The sequence below is a fragment of the Bubalus bubalis genome, chromosome 18 (genome assembly GCF_019923935.1).
Source record: "Bubalus bubalis isolate 160015118507 breed Murrah chromosome 18, NDDB_SH_1, whole genome shotgun sequence".
Taxonomy (NCBI): domain Eukaryota; kingdom Metazoa; phylum Chordata; class Mammalia; order Artiodactyla; family Bovidae; genus Bubalus; species Bubalus bubalis.
In genome coordinates this window covers 49,193,742-49,212,880 of record NC_059174.1, presented here as the reverse complement: position 1 = coordinate 49,212,880, position 19,139 = coordinate 49,193,742, and the positions used below count along the sequence as shown (strand labels likewise).

Sequence of the window (19,139 nt, the reverse complement as noted above, 5' to 3'; positions counted from 1 at the left end):
TTAGACCAGTCCATTTTTTCATCCAGTCTACTCTGGTCTAGAGCATATAGACACCAAAGAGCACAGAATTACTAGTAGCTTTCTACCACACCCCCACCCTATGAACCACTTTAAAAGAGAAAATTTCATCTTAAGATTTCACTGCTTAAGGAGGCCATACTACTGCAACAGGTTTTGGCCATGAAAGAATACTTTCCTAGATGTCATATTAAGTTAATGGAAAGCTTAGCCCCAAATCAATTATTCATGATATTCATTAGAAATTCTCACAAATGACATGCATTTAGGAACCAATTTTGCTTCTTTGAATAGCCAAAGGCTTGAAAAAATATTTTTTGTGTTTCTTTTAGAATATTTAGTCACTGACAATTTTTACCAGTATCTTCTTCTTCTCCTCAGTCCTTAATAGACCCAACCCATTCCATCTGGGAAAAACAAAAACCTAACCAGATTTACTCAAATCTTTGAAGCCTTCTCATTTTTACCTTATAAATTATGTGGTTACTTCCATACTCATATTCTTTTACAAATGCAATATCAATGGTATTGCTAGATATAAGGAAACATTGGCATATTAGTATTGAGTTGGCCAAAAAGTGAGTTCAGGTTTTTCCATCAATCTTATGGACAAGCCTGAACGAACCTTTTAGCCAACTTAATAATCAGGTAATTAATTAAAAGAAGTAAGTCTTACTTAACACTACAAAACATATATAAAAGATGAATATGAAACTATAACACCACTTAAGAAACACTTTCCCCCGATTATTTTAGCATTTTGACCATAGTTTAATGATATGAACATTGTCCCCAAAACAGGTTCAAAGTATTCCAGGGGAAAACACTTTCTTTCTCTGGACTCTATCTCAGCAGCAGTGATGTTCTTCTGCTCATTCCCCACCTTAGGCAGATGTGTAGAAGTACCTGGGCTTGGCATTGCCCAGCAGGTCATCTTCATAGTTGGGAAGGCAACAGAAGAAGGCGGCACAGCCAATCAGGATAATAGTGGCTGCCCACCCGAAGCCATAGGCCCAGTTATAGATGCAAGTGACAGCTGGGTTGAAGTGAAGGTTAAAGGTCTGAGTGTACTTCACAGGGTAAATTACCAGGGAGATGATCTGGAACACAGCAGCCAGGGACAGAAGGCCTCCGATTACTCTCAGGAAGACAAGCATTTGGGGTCCACAGAGGGCAAAGAAGGAGAGGATGAAGCAGATCACCAGGATGATGAAACCGCAGAGCAGCATAGCGGCGGCTGCCCTTCCCCAAGCATACGTCATGAGGCTGTCGCAGACTTCTAGTAAACAATGCCACCACAGCGAGGACGTCTGGCTGTCATCGCTCGACTGCAGCCAGCCGCGGCCGGCCAGCGCGATGATGTCAAAGACGATGGCGCTAAGCAGTAGCAGCGGCAGGATCCACCTGCAGCGCTCGCAGGCCAGGCCGCAGCGCAGCATCTCGACGGCGGCGGCGGGGAGAACAGCGCGCGAGGCTCAGACACCGGCGGAGAGTGGCCCTCGAGCGCGGGCAGCGCGACAAAAGGGAAGAGGCCGCGAGGAGGCGGCTCTTGGAGGACGCGGCTCGGGGTTGGCAGCGGGGGCGTGGCGCCCGCCCCACCTAGATTCCGGTGACTCCGGAGAAGGCTTTTTGTATCAGTTTCTATTAAATTATCTTTAGAATAGATTCAAACCTACCTTGGCTGAATTAAATGGAGGAGGACAGTCCTCTAGGATGGACAGAAGTAAGGTCTAGCTGCAGAGAAGGGAGACACCTGGCTTGGATGCGTTCAACCCTCACTCTTAGGGAAGTTAAAAAAAAAAAAAAAAAATGGGAGAAAGTGTTTCCTGGAGACAGACTTGGAGGTAAAGGCTGGGAGGGCCTGAGTGAAGTCAGAAGTAAAGAAACCAAGGCCAAGAAAAAGACAGCAGCCTAGAAAGTTTCCATAGGTCTGCCAGAGATGCAGGGCGCTGTACAAAGATGGAGATGTAAGCAGAGAAAGTGAGAGATACGGAGAAATAAACAGACACAGAGACTGGGAAATCACAAGTACTACCGCTTACCTGCTGCTGCTAAGTCACTTCAGTCATGTCCGTCTCTGTGCGACCCCATAGACGGGTGCCCACCAGGCTTCCCCGTCCCTGGGATTCTCCAGGGAAAAATACTGGAGTGGGTTGCCATTTCCTTCTCCAATGCATGAAAGTGAAAAGTGAAGTCGCTCAGTCGTGTCCGACTCTTAGCGACCCCATGGACTACAGCCCACCAGGCTCCTCCGTCCATGGGATTTTCCAGGCAAGGGTACTGGAGTGGGGTGCCATTGCCTTCTCCGCCTAGTGCTTGCTATTCACACACTGGTCCAAATGCCTCATTTAAATCTTCCTATGGGGCAAAGCCAGGTGGCGCTAGTGGTAAAGAACGTGCCTGCTAATGCAGGAGACATAAGAGAGGTGGGTTCCATCCCTGAGTGGGGAAGATCTCTTGGAGGCAGGCATGGCAATCCACTCCAGTACTGTTGCCTGGAGAATCCCAAGGACAGAGGAGCCTGGCAGGCTATAGTCCATAGGGTTGCAAAGACTTGGACCCCACTGAAGCAACTTAGCACACATACACATGGTGCAAAGCAATTTTGTTATACATTGTTTTAAATAAGGTAGGCTTTTGTTTAGTTTATTATTTTTGGCTGCACTGGGTCTTCCTTGATGCACACAGGCTTTCTCTAGTTGCAGTGAACAGGGGGAGGGTCTAGTCTAGTTGCTGTGCACAGATTCCTCATTGCAGTGGCTTCTCTTGTTGTGGAGCATGGGCTCTAGGGTGTGCAGTCTTCGGCAGTTATGACACAGGGGCTTAGTTGCCCCTCAGTATGTGGGATCTTCTCAGACTAGGGATCAAACTCATGTTCTGCATTGGCAGGTGGATTCTTAACCACTGGACCACTGGGGAAGTGCTATTATATATTTTTACAGCAAAACTGAGGTTGCTCAGAGAGGTGAAGTGACTTGCCCAAGATCACAGTCAGAAATGAGCAGAGCTGGGTGCAGAAAGCAGATCTTCTGGCTCCCACCCTGCTCTTTGAAATCTTATGAGTCAGAGACATAGAGGAAAGTAGAGAGATAACAAGGACTGAGACCTGGAGAGGTAAAGAGAATAGAAGAGAGAGACAAAGAAAGAAACAAAACAATGACCAGAGAAAGACAGAGAGGAAGGGCAATTAATGGGGAAGTGAGGCACTGGAAGGCTGAAACTCTCCCTCATTTCTCATCCCTCTCACTGAATTGTCTCTTTGTCTTACAGTTCCTCCCTTTGGGGTGGATAGCAGTCCCAGGCATGGGGCCTCCCAACCTGGGACTGGATTTGACAAGCTGACAATCCTGCTGACAGTAGCTTTTCTCAAAGAGCAGGCATCTCAAGCTTCACTGAGCTGGAGGCAGACAGAATGAGGCTGGCCCCCCAGCCAGGGGCAGAGGTGACGTGGGAGGCCCTTCCCTGAGTGGAGTTTCCCAAGGTCATTCAGAAATGGGGACATGCTTTGCTGAGTATGGGGCCAGCTAGAGGGAGGCTTATAGGCAGTCCCCACATGGGGTGGTGGCTCCCTAATCCCCATGCTGTTCCCACCCCAAGCCAAGTCTGCCCCAAGGCCCAGGCAGGGATGCAGAGGTGGAGGGGGAAAAGGAGATTCACAGGTCCTAAGAAAGAAAGATGCACAGACGGCAAAGAGAGACACATGGTGAAGAAAAAGAGACAGGAAGAGACAGAGAGATATATAGAGCAAGATCCTGAAAATCAAAGACTGGGAGTGAGACAGAGGAGGAGAAAGAGAGGAACTGAGAAATGGGGAGAGACAGATGTTCAAAGAGTGGGGTGCCATTGCCTTCTCCAGATGGAAGACAAGGAGATGCTAAAGCCAAGATGGAAATTAAGAGAGGCACAGAGCTGAAGAAAGACAGTGATCTGAGAGGACAAAAAGAGATCTGGAGAGAAACCTCAAGAGATGAAATAGAGACAAGGCAGGAAGAGAGACATTTACAAGGATTCAGCCTAAGACAGAGACTGAGAGAAACAGAGTCTGAATTAGACAGAGAAAAAAACACACAGAAACAGGGATGAAACAAAGCCATGCCTTCATTCAACAAACATTTACTGGGTGCCCACCGTGTGTTGGGCACTATTTTAGGTGCTGGGGATACAGAAGTGAACAAAACAAAATGCCTGCTCTTGAAAAGAGCTTGAAAGGAACTTTCCTGGTGGTCCAGCAGTTAAGACTTCACCTTCCAATGCAGAGGGTGTGGGTTCAATTCTTGGTCAGGGAGCTAAGATCCCACCTGGCCAAAAAACCAAAACATGAAACAGAAGCGGACTTCCCTGGTGGGCCAGCAGTTAAGAATCCACCTGCCAGCACTGGGGACATGGGTTTGATCCCTGGTCCTCAAAGATCCCACGTGCTGTGGAACAACTAAGCCCATGCATCACAACTACTGAGCCTGCGCTCTCGATTCTTCACACAGCAACTAAAGAAGCGACCGCAAGTAGACAGTAGCCTCTATTCGCCGTAACTAGAGAAAACCTGCATGCAGTAATGAAGACCCAGTGCAGCACCCCCCCAAAAAAAAAACTTAAAAAACAAAACAAAACACCCAGAAGCAATAGTGTAACAAATCCAGTAAAAACTTCTTAAAAATAACCTGAGAAAAAGGATCCATCTGAGAATCTGGGAGGGAAGTTGGAGGGTAGAGTCCAGGAGGGCACACTTGCTGCAACCCTACTGTCTGAAGGGTCAGCACCTCTAAGCAGAGCCCTGCCCCTAAACCTCTGCCATTCACCAGACAGAGAAAGGCTGACAGGTAGGGAGATGTGCTACACAAACATGCAGGGAGATGGGGAAGCAGAGACAGAGGGAGATTAAGGTAAAGACAAACTGAAAGAGGCTCAGGGAGAGAAAAAGATGGACATTGAAAAGAGCACGCCAGAGAGAAAATTTGTTTTCAGACACACAGAGGCAGACCCTGAAAGTAAAACAGAGAGAAATGGGAAGACAGAGAAAGAGACGAATGGAGAGAGAACGAGATGAATAGAGAAGCAGAGGGATTGAGAGTGAGAGACACTTCCAAAGGCAAGCCCTGTTCTGGACTCTGCACAGTTCCCCCATCATCACCCTGGGTCTGGGCCCTGTGCCAGGCACCTGGCGGAAGCCTGGGTCCAGCAGGGCAGGGTGGGTGGGAGGGTGGGCTGCATTTCTGAACAGTCTGTTCCAAGTACAGACTCAGCCACATCCCCCACTCCTGGCCCACCCAGGCCTGGGTCTGCCCCACCCCACGGTACTCCAGCCCACACTCCCAGGGCCAGCCAGAGTGAGGGCAAGTTTATCTGCCATTGTGGTCTGGCCTCAGGTGGAGGTGCCCACTGAGGGACCTGGGGAACTGGAGACCAGGGGTGTGGCAGCAAGAGTGTAGGACATTTGGGGCATCTGGGAGCCAGGACATTGGGAACAGAGATGGAGGAGTTCAGGACAGGGCCTAAGTATGGAGATTCAGGGGGACCGACTGTGGGAAGGTACCCAGGAGTCATAGGATAGGCATGGAAGTGCCAGGCTGAATGGCACTAGGGGACTCCTAGTGAGCATCTAGAAGACAGGTACAGCATACAAGGCTCCAGGAGCAATGACTGTGGAATTGACAAGGGCTCAGGTGTTGAGTCCCTAGGTAACACAGGCATGGAGCACAGGTGCCAGAGTCCAGCTCCAGCAGCCAGGGAATCAGCCTGACGGGGTGAGCCATGTCGGCGGACAATGATGTAGCCTCTGACTTGAGGGATGGGACTACATGTTTAAGCTTTAGGCTTTCTTTTATACTTTGATAAAAGTGTTAGGTCAGACATTTGACATTTTTAGTTTTCCCCACCCAGATTTATTGTCTCCAGAAATCATTGTTGCCCTACAAACAGAGTTCATGCTTCAGCGGAGAATCGGTTTTACTATCTATTATCTACTTCCTCTTATGTGTCTTATACTTAACTTGTGATTACATTGTAACTCATGTTACATTCCTCAGTTTATTTTTTTTCTTTCTAAATCCTGTTTGCCCCTAGCAGCTTAAGATCACTATCTCCTAAAAAGGCTTCTAACTATTCTTAATTACTTCTAAACCCTAAGCTCAGCAAACTTCTTTTGCCATAAATATTTCCCTCACAAACAGGTCTCAGATAACAATCCTTCCCATGGCCTCAAGCTGCAGTCTAAGTGCTCATCCTGGAACATTCTTTGTAAAGATCCTTGAACAAATGTCAATGGTTACATTATAGACTATTTTCTGGGCACAACTGCAGAAAGCTTTGTGCTTTCTCATGCTTCTCTCAAGAACAATAAGCACCTTAACATTTTTTCCAGCCAACCCAACCAAAGAAAGGAAAGAACAAGTCAGAATCACAAGGCCTAACTCCTTCACCCTGGGACCGTGCCTGTGGGATGAGGAGAGGGGGTTGGGGCCATGCCTCCATTTTGTCAGTAATGCCTAATGCAGCTCCCGACACACAGGAGTGCCAGGCTAATGCACACATCACTAGGGGTGTTTTATGAAGTTTATTTAGGAATCAGGGTGTATTCAGGAATCATAAGTACAAGGTACAGGACTTCTCTGGTAGTCCAGTGATTAAGAATCCGACTACCAATGCAGAGGACACAGGTTCAATCCCTGATGCAGGAAGATCCCACATGCCACAGGGAAACTACCTTCGAGCTGCAACTACTAGAGCCTGGGCACCCTAGGGCCTGTGCTCTGCAGCAAGAGAAGCCACTGCAATGAGAAGCCCGCGCAACTAGAGAGTAGCCTCTGCTTGCCACAACTAGAGAAAGTCCACCAGTAGCAACAAAGACCCAGTGCGGCCAATTTTTTTTTTTTTTAAGTATAAGGTCCAGCATTCATGGGCCCAGAGGTGTCCAGGGGACTTAGGAATGCACAACTACAGGACAAGTAAGATGGACCCAAAGGTGCTATGGAGAGTGTACCTGTTGATTTGGTGTGCTGACATGAAAACGCTAGTGCATTAAGACTACTGAGGCATAAGACAGGCTGAGGCAGGCGCACACGTGCACACGCGCAAACACACACACACACACACACACACACACACAAGGCCAGGAGAAGCCAAGCACACCAATGACAGGGAAAAGAACTGGGTTGACAAATTACAGAATGAGAGGCTGGCAGGTGCCCACTCCTCCCACACTCAGTCTCCACCCTTGCTCCACCCAAGACCCCAGGGGAATAAAATAGAAGAAATGAGGAGGTGCGGGCATCCAGGGTCAGGGCATGATGATCTCTGGCATTATAGCGCTGTCATTGCTGGTCCTGCTACTGGCACTAGCCAGGTGGGGTTGGGGTGCACGCAGCACTCAGAGGCAGGGAGCCCTACCTCCTAGGCCCACTCCACTCCGGCTGCTGGGGAGCTTGCTGCAGTTAGAGTATGGACGCCTGGACCATGCACTCATGGAGGTAGCCCCAAGTGGGTGGGGGTGGGGGGGTCGGAATTCTGGATTTCTGGAAGTGGGGCTGGGGGCTGGAATTCTTAGCTACCTGAATGAAGACAGAGCTGAGGGCTCAGACCCAGCGAGTCCAGAGAGAGGTTGAAGGGCCTAGAGTCCTGCTTCCTGGGGAAGGAGGCGACAGAGTGGGAAGTTAGATCTGGAGGGAAAATGGGCAGTGGGCCTGAGCTCCTGGTTCAGGGCGGAGTCTCGCTGCCAAACGCCAACCCTTACTCCCGGGTCCTGAGGGAGGGGGAGCCTACGGCTGCCGCCTCCGCCGTTTGGTCCCAGGGGAAGAGCAGCAGAGAGGTCTGTTCTGGCTCAAAGCGGTAGGGGGAGGGGAGCGGGTCTTGAAGGCCCAGAAACCTAGTTGTGAGGGGGCAGGGGGCTGGGGGCCTGAACTTCTAGATTTTGAGGGAAGGCAGAGGGGCTGGACTCCTGGATCCGAAGGAGATGGGAGCTGGGGGTCGGGCTCTGGGGTCTCGGCGGCGGAGGGGTCAGGAGCCCAGACTGGGGCCCGCTGACCACCGGCTCCGTGTAGCTCTCTGGCCGCTGGGGTCCGGTGTTCACGGTGTGGCTGGGCCAGCGCCCTGTAGTGGTGCTGTGCCGCTACGCAGTGCTGCGGGACGCACTGGTGCTGCAAGCGGATGCCTTCTCCGGCCGCGGGGCCATGGCAGTCTTCGAACGCTTCACACGCGGAAACGGTGAGGCCCAGGGGTGGGCGGCAGGGGCAGGGAGGGGGCCGGGGAGCGGCGGAAGTGCGGCCCAGAATATCCAGTCGGCGAAAAAGAGCTGGATCGGAGGAATGGGGCGGGGCCTCCTAGAGTCAAGGCAAATAAGGAGAGGTTGGGGCGGAGCTACACTGTAGGGGTCGAATGGGAGTAGAGGGGACTGGTTCTTTGTGCAGCCCCTACAAGAGCCTAAGAGTCAAAGCCAAACAGAGCAAACACTGGTCAGGGGTCAGGACCAGCAGAGGTGGGGTCAATGTGTGGATAGGGCCGAGAAGACTGGGGTGGCATCCAAAAGATCTGGAAAAGCAAAGCGAAGAGTTGCGAGAAAGTCGGCTCCATCGCGGGATGCTTCTGGGATAGGGCGTGGCCAACTTATCACCCAACCCCTTCTCTTCCCAACGCCCCCCACACCTCCCCCAAGGCATAGCGTTTTCTAAAGGGCCGCGCTGGCCGAGGCTGCGCAATTTTGCACTTGGGGCACTTAAGTTTGGCTTGGGTACGCAGACCATCGAAGAGCGTGTCCTGGAAGAGGCGGCTTGTCTGCTTGGTGATTTTCAAGCCACTGGAGGTACAGCCTGGAAAAAGAGAGGGACCATTTGTGGGCGTGGACACTGGTCTAGAAAGGACCAAGTGAAGGCGTTTGGTGGAACGAAGCCAGTAACCCAAGAGCTGGGTGGGATCTGAACCACCCAGCGTATGACCTCGTCATGTTCCCACCTCTAGGAGCCCCGTTCGACCCCCAGCGGCTACTGGATAATGCTGTATCTAATGTCTGCACCGTGGTCCTTGGGAACCACTATGGCTATGAGGACATGGAGTTCCTGAGGCTCCTGGACCTTTTCAATGACAACTTTCGCATCATGAGCTCCAGGTGGGGCGAGGTGAGAGGGTCGTGTGCCCAGTCTATGCCAAACCCGAGAGTATGCATCATTAGAATGGGGCAGTCCTAGAATGTTGGAATGGAAGAATTTCGCAACTTACAACATCTAAGTCCTGGTCCAGACCCCCCACAGGGAATTAATGGTTTTGTTCAAGGTCCTATTGATTTCCTGTCCCCCTAGATGTACATTTCCCCCTCCCTCCTGGACTGGCTCCCAGGCCTACACCATTGAATATTCCGAAACTTCGCTTCGGGTTTTCATCTCTCAGCAAATCCAGCTGCACCAGCAGACGCGGCAGCCCGGGAAGCCCCACGATTTCATCGATAGCTTCCTGGATCAAATAGATAAGGTGCACGGCCCTGCCGCCCACCAGCAGGCGCCTGGCACGCAGCAGCACCTATCTTCTGTACCCACAGGAACAGAAAACCCCGAGAGCCATTTCCAGGCAGAGACGTTGGTGATGACGATGCATAATCTCTTCTTTGGTGGTAGAGACCACAAGCACCACCCTGCACTATGGACTCCTTATTCTGCTCAAATACCCAGAGGTAGCACGTCTGCAAGCTGGAGAGCTATGGATGAGGGGGCTGGGGTTTGGGGTCGGCTGGAGGCTGTGGTATGCATCGTTCACATCTCTGGTGGCCCCAGCCAAAGTGCAGGCTGAGCTGGATGATGTGGTTGGCCGAATGTGTACCCCAACCCTGGAGGACCGAGAGCACCTGCCCTACACCAACACTGCGGCACGAGATCCAGTGCTTCATCAGTGTGGTGCCCTTTGGGCTCCCGCGTGCTCTCACCTGCGACACTCACCTGCGTGGCTACTTCCTGCCCAAGGTGCCCAATGAGTCTGGGGATCCTGCACAGGGCCGGGGAGGGCCTATCAGTGGGTCTGAGCATTCACAGCTGACGCACAAAGGATTCCTTACATTGGCTTCTAACTGGAGCCTTTTTTGAGTAACCTTGGCACATCTCCCCAGGGCACCTTTGTGATTCCTCTGCTTGTGTCTACACAATGGGTCCCCACCCAATTCAAGAACCCAGAATGCTTCAACCCCACCAACTTTCTAATGGCCAGGGCGAGTTCCAGAGCAACGCCTTCACGCCCTTTGCCCTAGGTCTGGGCTGGGCAGGGAGGGGACCAGTCAGGACATGCCCTGGCACGCATGAGTTTCTCACTCCATACCCATGTCCCCAGGAAAGCGGATGTGCCTGGGTGCAGGCCTGGCCCCAACCGACATCTTCCTCTTCCTCACCTCCATTCTGCTGCGGTTCTTCCTGCTCCCTGTGGGGAGCCACTCCGACACAGACCTCACCCCGCAGTGCACTGGCCTGGGCAACGTGCCCCCAGCCTTCCAGCTCCGCCTCGTGGCCCGCTGAAGTCAGATTCAGCTCAGCTCACTGGCTCTCAGACCTCCTTACCCTCTTCGGTCAATAAAGGCCTGAACCGCAGATGGAAGACTCTTCTCAAAAAGAGGGAGTAAGAGAGTCAGATGTATGCAGCTCTGAGGTAAACTTTTATTTCTTGGCTGATAGGACTTGCACACCCATGCTCCTCCCAGCACCTTTATCCTGCCCAAGCAGTGGCAGCCTAGTCCAAAAGGTGCCATGGTGACAGGGGTTGGGGAGTCACTTCACATTCCAGGCTGGAGGAGTGGGAGACTTGGGGATATTCCCCCACAAACCTTTGCCAGCAAGAGGCCATGACTCACCCCAACCCCAGATCCTGTGTCCTGGTGGGAGGTGGCGATGCCTCCTTCCAGCTCTCCAAACCTGAGAGGGGCATGACCAGACAGGGCAGGACACAGGCCCCCAGCTCCAGTAACGGAAGGCCCCAACACTGGCTCCTGTCTGGGTCACAACCCCCGCCCCCATCCCAGGGCAGTAGAGGTCTCTCCTCCTCCTTGGTCTTCAGCAATGGACAGAGCCCTCCACACCAGGCAGGACGGAGGCAAAGTCAGAAGCAGTGGTGGTGGCGGGGAAGGAGCAGGCACCGAGACTGGCAGCACCGGGGCCCAGGGCTCTCCTGAAGCCAGGGCAGGCTGTCTGTCCATGCAGCTCTGGGACTGGCCACTAGGTGGGCGTAGTTGGCTGTGACACGGGCACTTGGACACCTTTCTGTCCTGATGCTAGGGAGGAAGAGGGGCAGGGGATTGAGTCATCGGGGAAGGAACAGAGGCCAAGGAAAACTGGGAACATCGGGACAGCATCAGAAGAGATGGGGCTCATGCTGGGGACACCAGGTGAGTCAACTGTCTAGGGAAGGTAGGCAAAGATGGGGAAAAATGAGCTGCAAGGTTCAGTGACTTGAGATTCATCAAGAGATGATGAGATTCATCAGAGATTGATGAGACAGCTTGAGGCCTAAAGAAGTACATGGAACAGAAGGACTTAAGAGGCGGGGGTCACCATTTGGGAAGCAGGTACCTAGCTGATACTTGTCTTTGGCTGCTGCTCGCTCCTTGGCATCAAAATACCAGACAGTGATGGCGTACCTGGGGACCAGAGCAGCCCCAGAGGGCCATTAGAGATCACACTTAATTCCACCCACTATCTCCAACCCCCCAGCCGCCCCGCTCTTGGCATCCCGTCACTTCCTAGTCACTCCAGGGGTCTGACAAGACTGCTAGCACAGACAGAATAGCTGGGCACATCCCCAGAAATATGGATCGTACCTGGTGGCATAGGCTGGTTTCACCTCATGGGGGTTCCGCCGATCAGACCAGAAAATGAGCAGCCGGTCGAAGAGGGGCTCAATGTTGGCTACCACGGGCCGGCCCTCAGGGAATATCTGCAGCAGGCCGCCATGCACCTGAGGGCGGGCCAGAGGATGAGGCAGGAGGCTGGCCAGCACTGCCTGGAGCCCCGCCTCCCCTTGCACAGCCAACCCACAAGGGCCCACCAGGGGGCATAGTAACTGCACAGATCACTCCCTCCCACCACTCAGACTCTGAAAATGAATGACAACCCAGGGTCTGCATCACCATAGAAACAGGCAGGAAGCTACTAAAGACGACAGGAAATGGGGCGGGGGAAGTGCGCCTTAGGCTGGGGGCTGGGCAGACTGCACCATTCCCCAACACCAGGAGCCACGACCACACAGTCGGCTGGAGAGGAGGTGCCATTTCCAGGAAGGGCCCCTAAAAGATTACACCGCCCCCCAGTGGGTTGAGAAGAGGACCGGGACCATACGAGCAGCTCAGCGGGGAGAGGAAAAGACTGTGGATGAATGCCACCCCACCCCACCATCCTACCTTGACATCCCAGTTCTGATTCAGGTAATAGATACAAGTGATGCAGCGCCCGTCGCCATGGGGATTGTCAACGTGTCTCACGTACCCCAGCCCGTTTCCTGGGTAACATGCCACCATGGCCTGGCAGAGATGATGGAGATAGGGTTTATTGAGGCTAGCAAGCAGGAACTTTTGAGCAAGCCAGCCATTACCTCCTCTTTCTCACCCCTTTCAGCCCCTCACCTCTCCTCAAGGGTCCTGGGGGCTCCAAGGGTTCCAGCACCCAGACGTTCCTTTTTAGCCAAGCCTCTATCCACAAGAAACCTCAGCTCCTGGCCCCAAGAGCCCACTTCCCACACACACGAGGCACACAAAGATTGAAGGCAAAAGGAGAAGGGGGCACAGAGTTTGAGATGGTTAGATAACACTACTGACTTGATGGACATGAATTTGAGCAAACTTGAGACACTGAAGAACAGAGAAACCTGGCAAGCTGCAGTCCATGGGGTCACAAAAGGTCGGACACAACTTGGCAACTGAACAGCATACACATGCGCCGAGTGTGGAACCAAGACGCAGCTCAGTGACCGAGGGTTTGGTTTTTTTAAGATAACCCAATCCCAACCTCAAATATTTCAGTAGAATAAAACCAATTTAAATGTTATTTAAATGTTTTCTGGTATACAGGGATGTGGCCTCAAAGCCCCACGTGAGTTCTCTCCCAGAGCTGTCGAGTTGGAATGACCTGGGACACTGATGCCCAGGCCCACCTCAGAGGTTCTGAAGTACTTGGCCTCAGGTGCAGCCTCGAATTTTTCAAGGTTCCCAGGTAACTCTAATTTGCACAATGTTGAGAAGCACTGATCATAACGACAAAGAGTATCTGCTAGATAGTCTCCTACACATGTGAACAATTCCAAAACCTGTAACATGACTAGAACCTGAGATCTAATCACAACTCCAAGGATAACCTGTCAAGTAGCCTTGGACAGTCTCATCACCTGAACGGGCCTCAAATGCCTCATCTGTCAAACGGGGATAACACCTCCTGTTCACAGCAGTAGCATGAACCCCTCCGAGAATATAACTTTGGAGGCTCCTGACCCCCACAGACCTAAGAGTTACGCCTCATCCCAGGCCATGGTTTCTATATGGAGAGGTCTAGCAACAGGGTTCCCCCTTCTCTCCTTGACTGCTGCCGCTGCCCAAGCCAGCCCTAGCCATGCTGAGCTCTGGGCCTGGCCACTCCGGGCCTGTAGCCACAAAATGACAGGTGTGGTGTGAGTTAAAGGCCCAGTGTTCCCGCAGAGCTAACCCCTGGGTTCAAGTCTCACTGCGGCCTCAAGAGCTGTATGCTGGGCAGGGGACTGAACTCTGTTTCAGGCTCCTCATCCCTGAAATGGAGCGTAACAACTACTTCATAGCTTGCTGAATGAGACATAAATGTCTGGAAAGCACCCGGCACAGTGCCTGACACATGACAATTAAAGCACAGGCTGAAATTGGAAAGGTCCCTTTCCTGTCCTCTGCCCACAGCCACTGGGAAGGCTGGACAAGGTGAAGGAGGGAACACTGGCATGAAGCTCCCCATCTGGGGACCCTCTATGTTGACCCCTCGACCCACACTGATGCCAGGACAGACTCCGCTGGCCCCTGCTCCCCATAATGCTCAGCTACACCTGGGGGCCATGGCCATCTGCCACAGCCCTGGGGTAAACATTCCCAATCGAAAAGATCGGCATCTGCTGCCAAAACCAGGAGGCTTGCCAGGCACTCCATGGCAGGCCAGGCTGACTCAACCCCTCGGCCTCCTCCCAGCTTATTCCCCGGGGTTCACCCCAGCGCGGAGAGTAAACTGCTCTGTGTTAAACGTGTGCACCTGGTCCACCACAGCACCTGCCCCGGGCAAGAGGCCAGGACAACTGCCACCACCATGGCTACCCAGTGGGGTGCCTTTCTCTCTGGCAACATGAGGGCAAGGTCCTGGCCCCCACAGCCCCAGGTTCCAAAGAACTTTCTTTGTACCGCTCACTCCCTGCTGACGGGTCAGTGCAGGGAGCAAATAGTTCACAGAAAGGAAAGGATCCCTGGCTATGGCCAGAATAGGGGGTGGCCTGGAACCAGTGGGTCACTGATTAGGGACAGGCAAACCCTCCCCAGTGAGAATCCAAGCCGAGAGTTTGCCAATTTTGTTTGAGGATGGGGTGGGCAAAGGGTTCCAGGGCTGAAACCTCTTTCCCCACACAACTGCCAGAGACCCTTTACTCCCCCTCACCACAGCTCAAATCCCTTCAAGTTCTTCACTGCATCCCCAGAGAACACAAATTCCTGACCACAGCCTCCTAACTACCTCCGACCTCGCAGTCCTCCTGACTCTTCCCTGACCAGGCTGAGCTCACCCCCAGGCCTCTGCACCTGCCGGGAACACTCTTCCACTGGCCCCCCTTGTTAGTCAGGTCTTGGGACCAGGAGCACCTGGAGTCCTCTAACTGAAGGCACCTGGGCTCACTTCCCCTGCCATCCCCCTGAAAGTGAAATCGGCACAGGCACTTGTTTACCCAGCACTGGCCCCCAGGGCCAGGCCAGGCTCCCTAGGGCCAAGAAGGGAGCTGCTGACTGAAAGCACTCTTCTTCTGGGCCTCGGGGCCTCCATGTGTCCTGCCCATGCCCCCTCACAGGACTTCCCACGTGCAGGCAGGGACACGCACTGTAGTCTTTCACGAAGCAGGACTCCTGTGTCAGGCTAGACACAGAAACAAGCCCTTTAAGGCCCCACCCTTCCCCCCACAGATACTCACCTGGGAGTGGGGGGTGGGGTAAGCATCCTCTGGCCTGAGAAGCATCTACTTCCCATGCCCACAAGGGAAAGGGACAACAAGCAGAGTAATATGGAAACGTGTTCTTTACACTTCCATCTCCGGGAAGGGGCAGCTAGGATAAGGGACAGCTAGAATCAACATGCCAAGAGCCCCACAAAGCACACACACACACAGTACCCACCCCCCACCAAGTCAGAATCCCAGGACTGAGCCAACAGCAGGCCCCACCTCCAAACTGGTCTTAAAGGGGCCTCCCTGGGACCCCTATGGTAGTCCTTGAAGCCAGTGAAAATCAAATCCCTCCCACCTGCCAGTCAACTGAGCAGAGGAACCAGGGAGAGGAGGAAGGCAGAGGAACACAGGAGCCGAGTTCAGGAAGCACCGAGAGGCAGGCTGTGATTGGCCGCAGCCACGCTGGTGACCTGAGCCCCCACCACCACTGGCGCCACCACATCTCAGCACCTCACCCCATCTTACTCCAGAGCCTGGGGCAGAACCCAGATGTTGCCCTCTGAAGGTGAGGAAGCTGAAGTTGCTGCCTCACTGGGGCAGGGGAGAGTCAGAGAGGAACTCCAGTGGTTGGGTCGGCTCCTCCCCTCCCTTCTCAGTCCAGCCAGGCTTGTTCTTACCTCCTAGGGCTAAAAAAGTCTCAACCCCCAGCCACCCACCCCCTCCAGGGCCCTGTTTCCAACCACATCCAAGGCACTGAAGGAGAGGAGATTCATGTATTCTCCTTTCCTTCCTAAAGTGGCCACAGACTAGCTAGGCAGTTAACCTGGTTTTCCTATCCTGTGATAAGCAAACTGAGGTTCAGAGAAGTATCCCGCCTTGGGCTATTCAGTTCTTGTGGTCTCCCCCTAACCCCCCTCCTGTAAGGATGGGTGACCCTGGGGAGAAGGTGCTGGGCACCCTGTGGTTAGGAGATTCCCACTGACCACCTGCCCCTGAGGGCTGCCTCTGGCTCTCCACTACCAAGGTAACAGGACGGAGAGCAAAATGGGACAAATTCCAGCTGGGGTGGGGAGGCCAGCATGGCTTCAGCCTGGGGGGAGCCCTGGTCCCTGAGCCAGTTCCTGCCTGAGAGAAAAGCTGCACAGAGGCAGAACCCAAGATGAGATCTGAGGGAAGAGGGCGGGGACGCCAGGAGCACAGCCTCATGCCTGGAGAGCAGAGCACGGCCTTTGCCATCATCCAGGCATCACTGGTGCAGGGCAGCGGGCACTGCCTACAGAGCCTTGCCCAACCACCACCAACCATGAACTCCAGGCCAGGGCCCTCACACCCCTCCATGAAAGACAAGTAATGTGCTGGCAGGCTGAAAGGGCCTATGGACTATTGTCTTGTGCAGGGATCCTGACCCCAGATTCCTGAATGGGCAGCTGGAAGCCCAGAAGGCCCTGATGACTGCCCAGAAACTCCAATCAAATGAGCATTTTTCTAAAGACAGGGTTTGGTTTTGAGCAGATTAAAAGAAAAAAAAAAAAGATTAATTACTACTCGAAAACAAAAAAAGGGGGTCAAGAGAAGACCCAAAGGCAGAAGATCAAGGAAACAGACCAGAGCCAGACAGGGATGAAGTGAGGGACAGACAGAACAGAGAAGATGGAGGACACGGACTAGGATGGGGCAGGATGGGCGGAATGGGGTCGTGACCTCCACCTGAGCCAGCGCACGGCCACCCCTGGGAAGCCAGCGTGAAGCAGACGTCACAGTACGGCATACAGGGTGCGGTGCGGCCCAGCACCAGGTGTGCTGGGCATCTTCCCTCAGCCTGGCACGGGCCTCACCACTGCCACCCACCCCTCCCGGTTCCTACCTGGGAGACAGACTAGACAGACAAGAAACGCACAGTGGACAGGATGGCCTAGATACACTTGGATGGATGAAAAAATAAGGGAACAGGAAGAACACAAGACGGGCAGACAGAGACACAAACCTTGTCTGCTTGCTCTAAGGCCCATGAACAGAGATCATGGGGCTGCTGACCCCACCAGGGCTCAGACACAGATGCGGTCTTCAGGGTCTTTGAGAGGATCCCCGGCAAGGTCAAGAATCGCGGTGACTGTGGGCCAAACCCACAGCTTGCAGGTGCACAAACTAAGGCCCACAGGGCACAAGAGCCCACAGTGAGCTCTGACACTCCCTGCACCAGGGCTGCCTAAATTCTTTTGTGACCCCAGAAGCCTGTCCCCAAACCCACTGATACTCAGAACAGGCGTCCAAGTGCCTGGGGGCCCCGTCCCACCACCCCTCATAGCAGGTCCCTACGGCCTCACCTTGGTGCGCCCATTGATGACGTAGCTGCCCAGCCTCCCAGCACAATGGCGGATGACGGCATCCACATGGGCCATGAGGGCACCGATGCTTTGACAGCCTGGCTCATGGCCTTCCACCCAGGCAATCTGGTCCCCACGGATGCTGCGTGGCGGGATAGCCCGCTGGCTCACAAGCTGCCCGTCTCGCAGGCGCCCGCCCCGCTTCAGGGCCTCTACCTCCGCCAGCACTTGGCCACCCAGGGTCGCCCCCAGAAAGCTGTCCTTGACGCAGATGCCATAGTACCGCATGCAGGGCACAATGTAGTCCAGGGCCAGGCGCTCGGGCGCCGCGGGCAGCACCTCCTCCCTCAGCCCAGCGCTGGCCTCGCCACTGCCACTGCTGCAGCCCTCCCCCTCCGCCTCCTGGTTCTCCTGCCTGGCCCAGGGCCGCTTGCTGGGTGCGGGGGCATCCCCACCATCCTCTGCCCACTTCCGTTTGGGGGCCTCGGGCCGGGCGCCCTGGGCTGCCAGCCGCTGGCACCCCTTGGTGACCAGTGCCGCAGCACCCTCACTCTGCAGCGGCCGCAGCTCGCCGCCATCCTGGGCACCGAAGCCCTCCCGCAGGGGGCTGCCTGTGGTGGAAGTAGCTGTGGCTCTGGGGGTCCCACTCCCCGCCGAGGCCTCAGTGGGTGCTCCTGGACGGTGGTAGGACAGCAGGGGACAGGGCAGGTAACTCTCCACCCCCATCCTGGCCCGGCTAGGCTCCAAGGGCTCTGACACCGAACCCGGCAACTGAGGGAGAGCCTGACTCAAGGGCTGGGGCTGGCACGGGCTGTCCATGGCAGCAGTGTCTTCATCCCCCGGGCATGGAGGGCACGGCCCAGGCCCATGGTGCCACCCTCCTCCACCTCCTCCTCCTCCACTTGATGCAGCCGGGGGCTGGGGCGGCTGGGCCTGGCGTGGGGCAGGATGAGGCAGGGCAGGTGGTAGAGGCTTTTCTCTCGCCCTGGGGGTGCTCGCTGGTCCCCAAGTCCTCTGCTGTCCCTAGGGGCTTGGGAAGGGACCTGTCACAGTGGCTGGAGAGAAAAAAAATGGAAGGTGAGAAGAGCTACACAGGCAAGTGCACTGGAGGGCAGTAGGGGCAGTGGTAGGGGCAGCAGAGAGCAAGACAGACTTAGCTACAAAGACCCCAAAACCTGAGGTCATGGCGGGAGGGGGGGTGGGGGCGGCGGAGACTCTGGGACTAGGGGGACTCACGAAGAGACAAGGGGCAATAAACGGGACAGCTGGAGAAGTAAGGCTGGGTAGGTGACCCACAGTCAGAGGACTGCAGTGGGGGCTACGGGTGAGATACATCCTCAGACACAGACCCACAAACAAAAAAGTAAAGGAGGGGACTCTTAGTAGAAAAGGGTGGCGGAGTGGGGAACTAGAAGTTAGAAACAAACGGGGAGGACTGGGAGGAGGGGGGCGGATCAGCCTGGAAAACACAGAAGGAAGGTGGGGATCGACAGACAGTGCAAACTGGAGGTGGGAGGGGGAGGGTCCCGAAACAGAAAAAATAACAGAGCGGAGAAGAGGAGAGAGAGTGGGCCTGAGACAGCCGGGCAGAACCGGGTGGAGATCGACCTGAGCCCAACAGGAGGAAAGCCCGTTAGGGGCTGACACACACCCAGACGGAAGGGAGGTCCTGAGACGGACAGACGGAAGGGA

General features: G+C 54.2%; 3 protein-coding genes across 3 annotated transcripts; 1 reads left to right on the top strand and 2 right to left on the bottom strand.

The window, feature by feature from the left end:
• Positions 1-344: 344 nt before the first annotated feature.
• LOC102410686 (p53 apoptosis effector related to PMP-22) lies at positions 345-1,524 on the bottom strand. The gene has a single exon (XM_006052052.4). The coding sequence runs from the start codon at positions 1,455-1,457 to the stop codon at positions 903-905; it is 555 nt and encodes a 184-aa protein (XP_006052114.3). The 5' UTR covers positions 1,458-1,524; the 3' UTR covers positions 345-902.
• Positions 1,525-7,681: 6,157 nt separating this feature from the next.
• On the top strand, positions 7,682-9,855 carry LOC112577656 (cytochrome P450 2F2). The gene is made up of 4 exons (XM_025269139.3): positions 7,682-7,819; positions 8,052-8,214; positions 8,965-9,122; positions 9,539-9,855. The coding sequence occupies exons 1-4, from the start codon at positions 7,682-7,684 to the stop codon at positions 9,581-9,583; spliced, it is 504 nt and encodes a 167-aa protein (XP_025124924.3). The 3' UTR covers positions 9,584-9,855.
• Positions 9,856-10,615: 760 nt separating this feature from the next.
• Positions 10,616-18,349, bottom strand: EGLN2 (egl-9 family hypoxia inducible factor 2; the record flags this gene model as incomplete). The annotated part of the gene is given in 5 exon segments (XM_045163488.1): positions 10,616-11,248; positions 11,547-11,614; positions 11,795-11,931; positions 12,374-12,493; positions 17,448-18,349. Coding segments are annotated over 5 exon segments (1,283 nt in total), but the record flags the coding sequence as incomplete, so codon positions are not given.
• Positions 18,350-19,139: the final 790 nt, after the last annotated feature.

What these genes read in the sequence shown, in the direction of transcription:
- LOC102410686 (XM_006052052.4), bottom strand. Translation starts at nt 1,457, where the DNA reads ATGCTGCGCTGCGGCCTGGCCTGCGAGCGCTGCAGGTGGATCCTGCCG.
- LOC112577656 (XM_025269139.3), top strand. Translation starts at nt 7,682, where the DNA reads ATGGGCAGTGGGCCTGAGCTCCTGGTTCAGGGCGGAGTCTCGCTGCCA. An exon ending in AGGGGAAGAGCAGCAGAGAG is followed by an intron (nt 7,820 to 8,051) that starts GTCTGTTCTGGC and finishes GGCTCCGTGTAG; the next exon opens with CTCTCTGGCCGCTGGGGTCC. An exon ending in TGAGCTCCAGGTGGGGCGAG is followed by an intron (nt 9,123 to 9,538) that starts GTGAGAGGGTCG and finishes CTGTACCCACAG; the next exon opens with GAACAGAAAACCCCGAGAGC.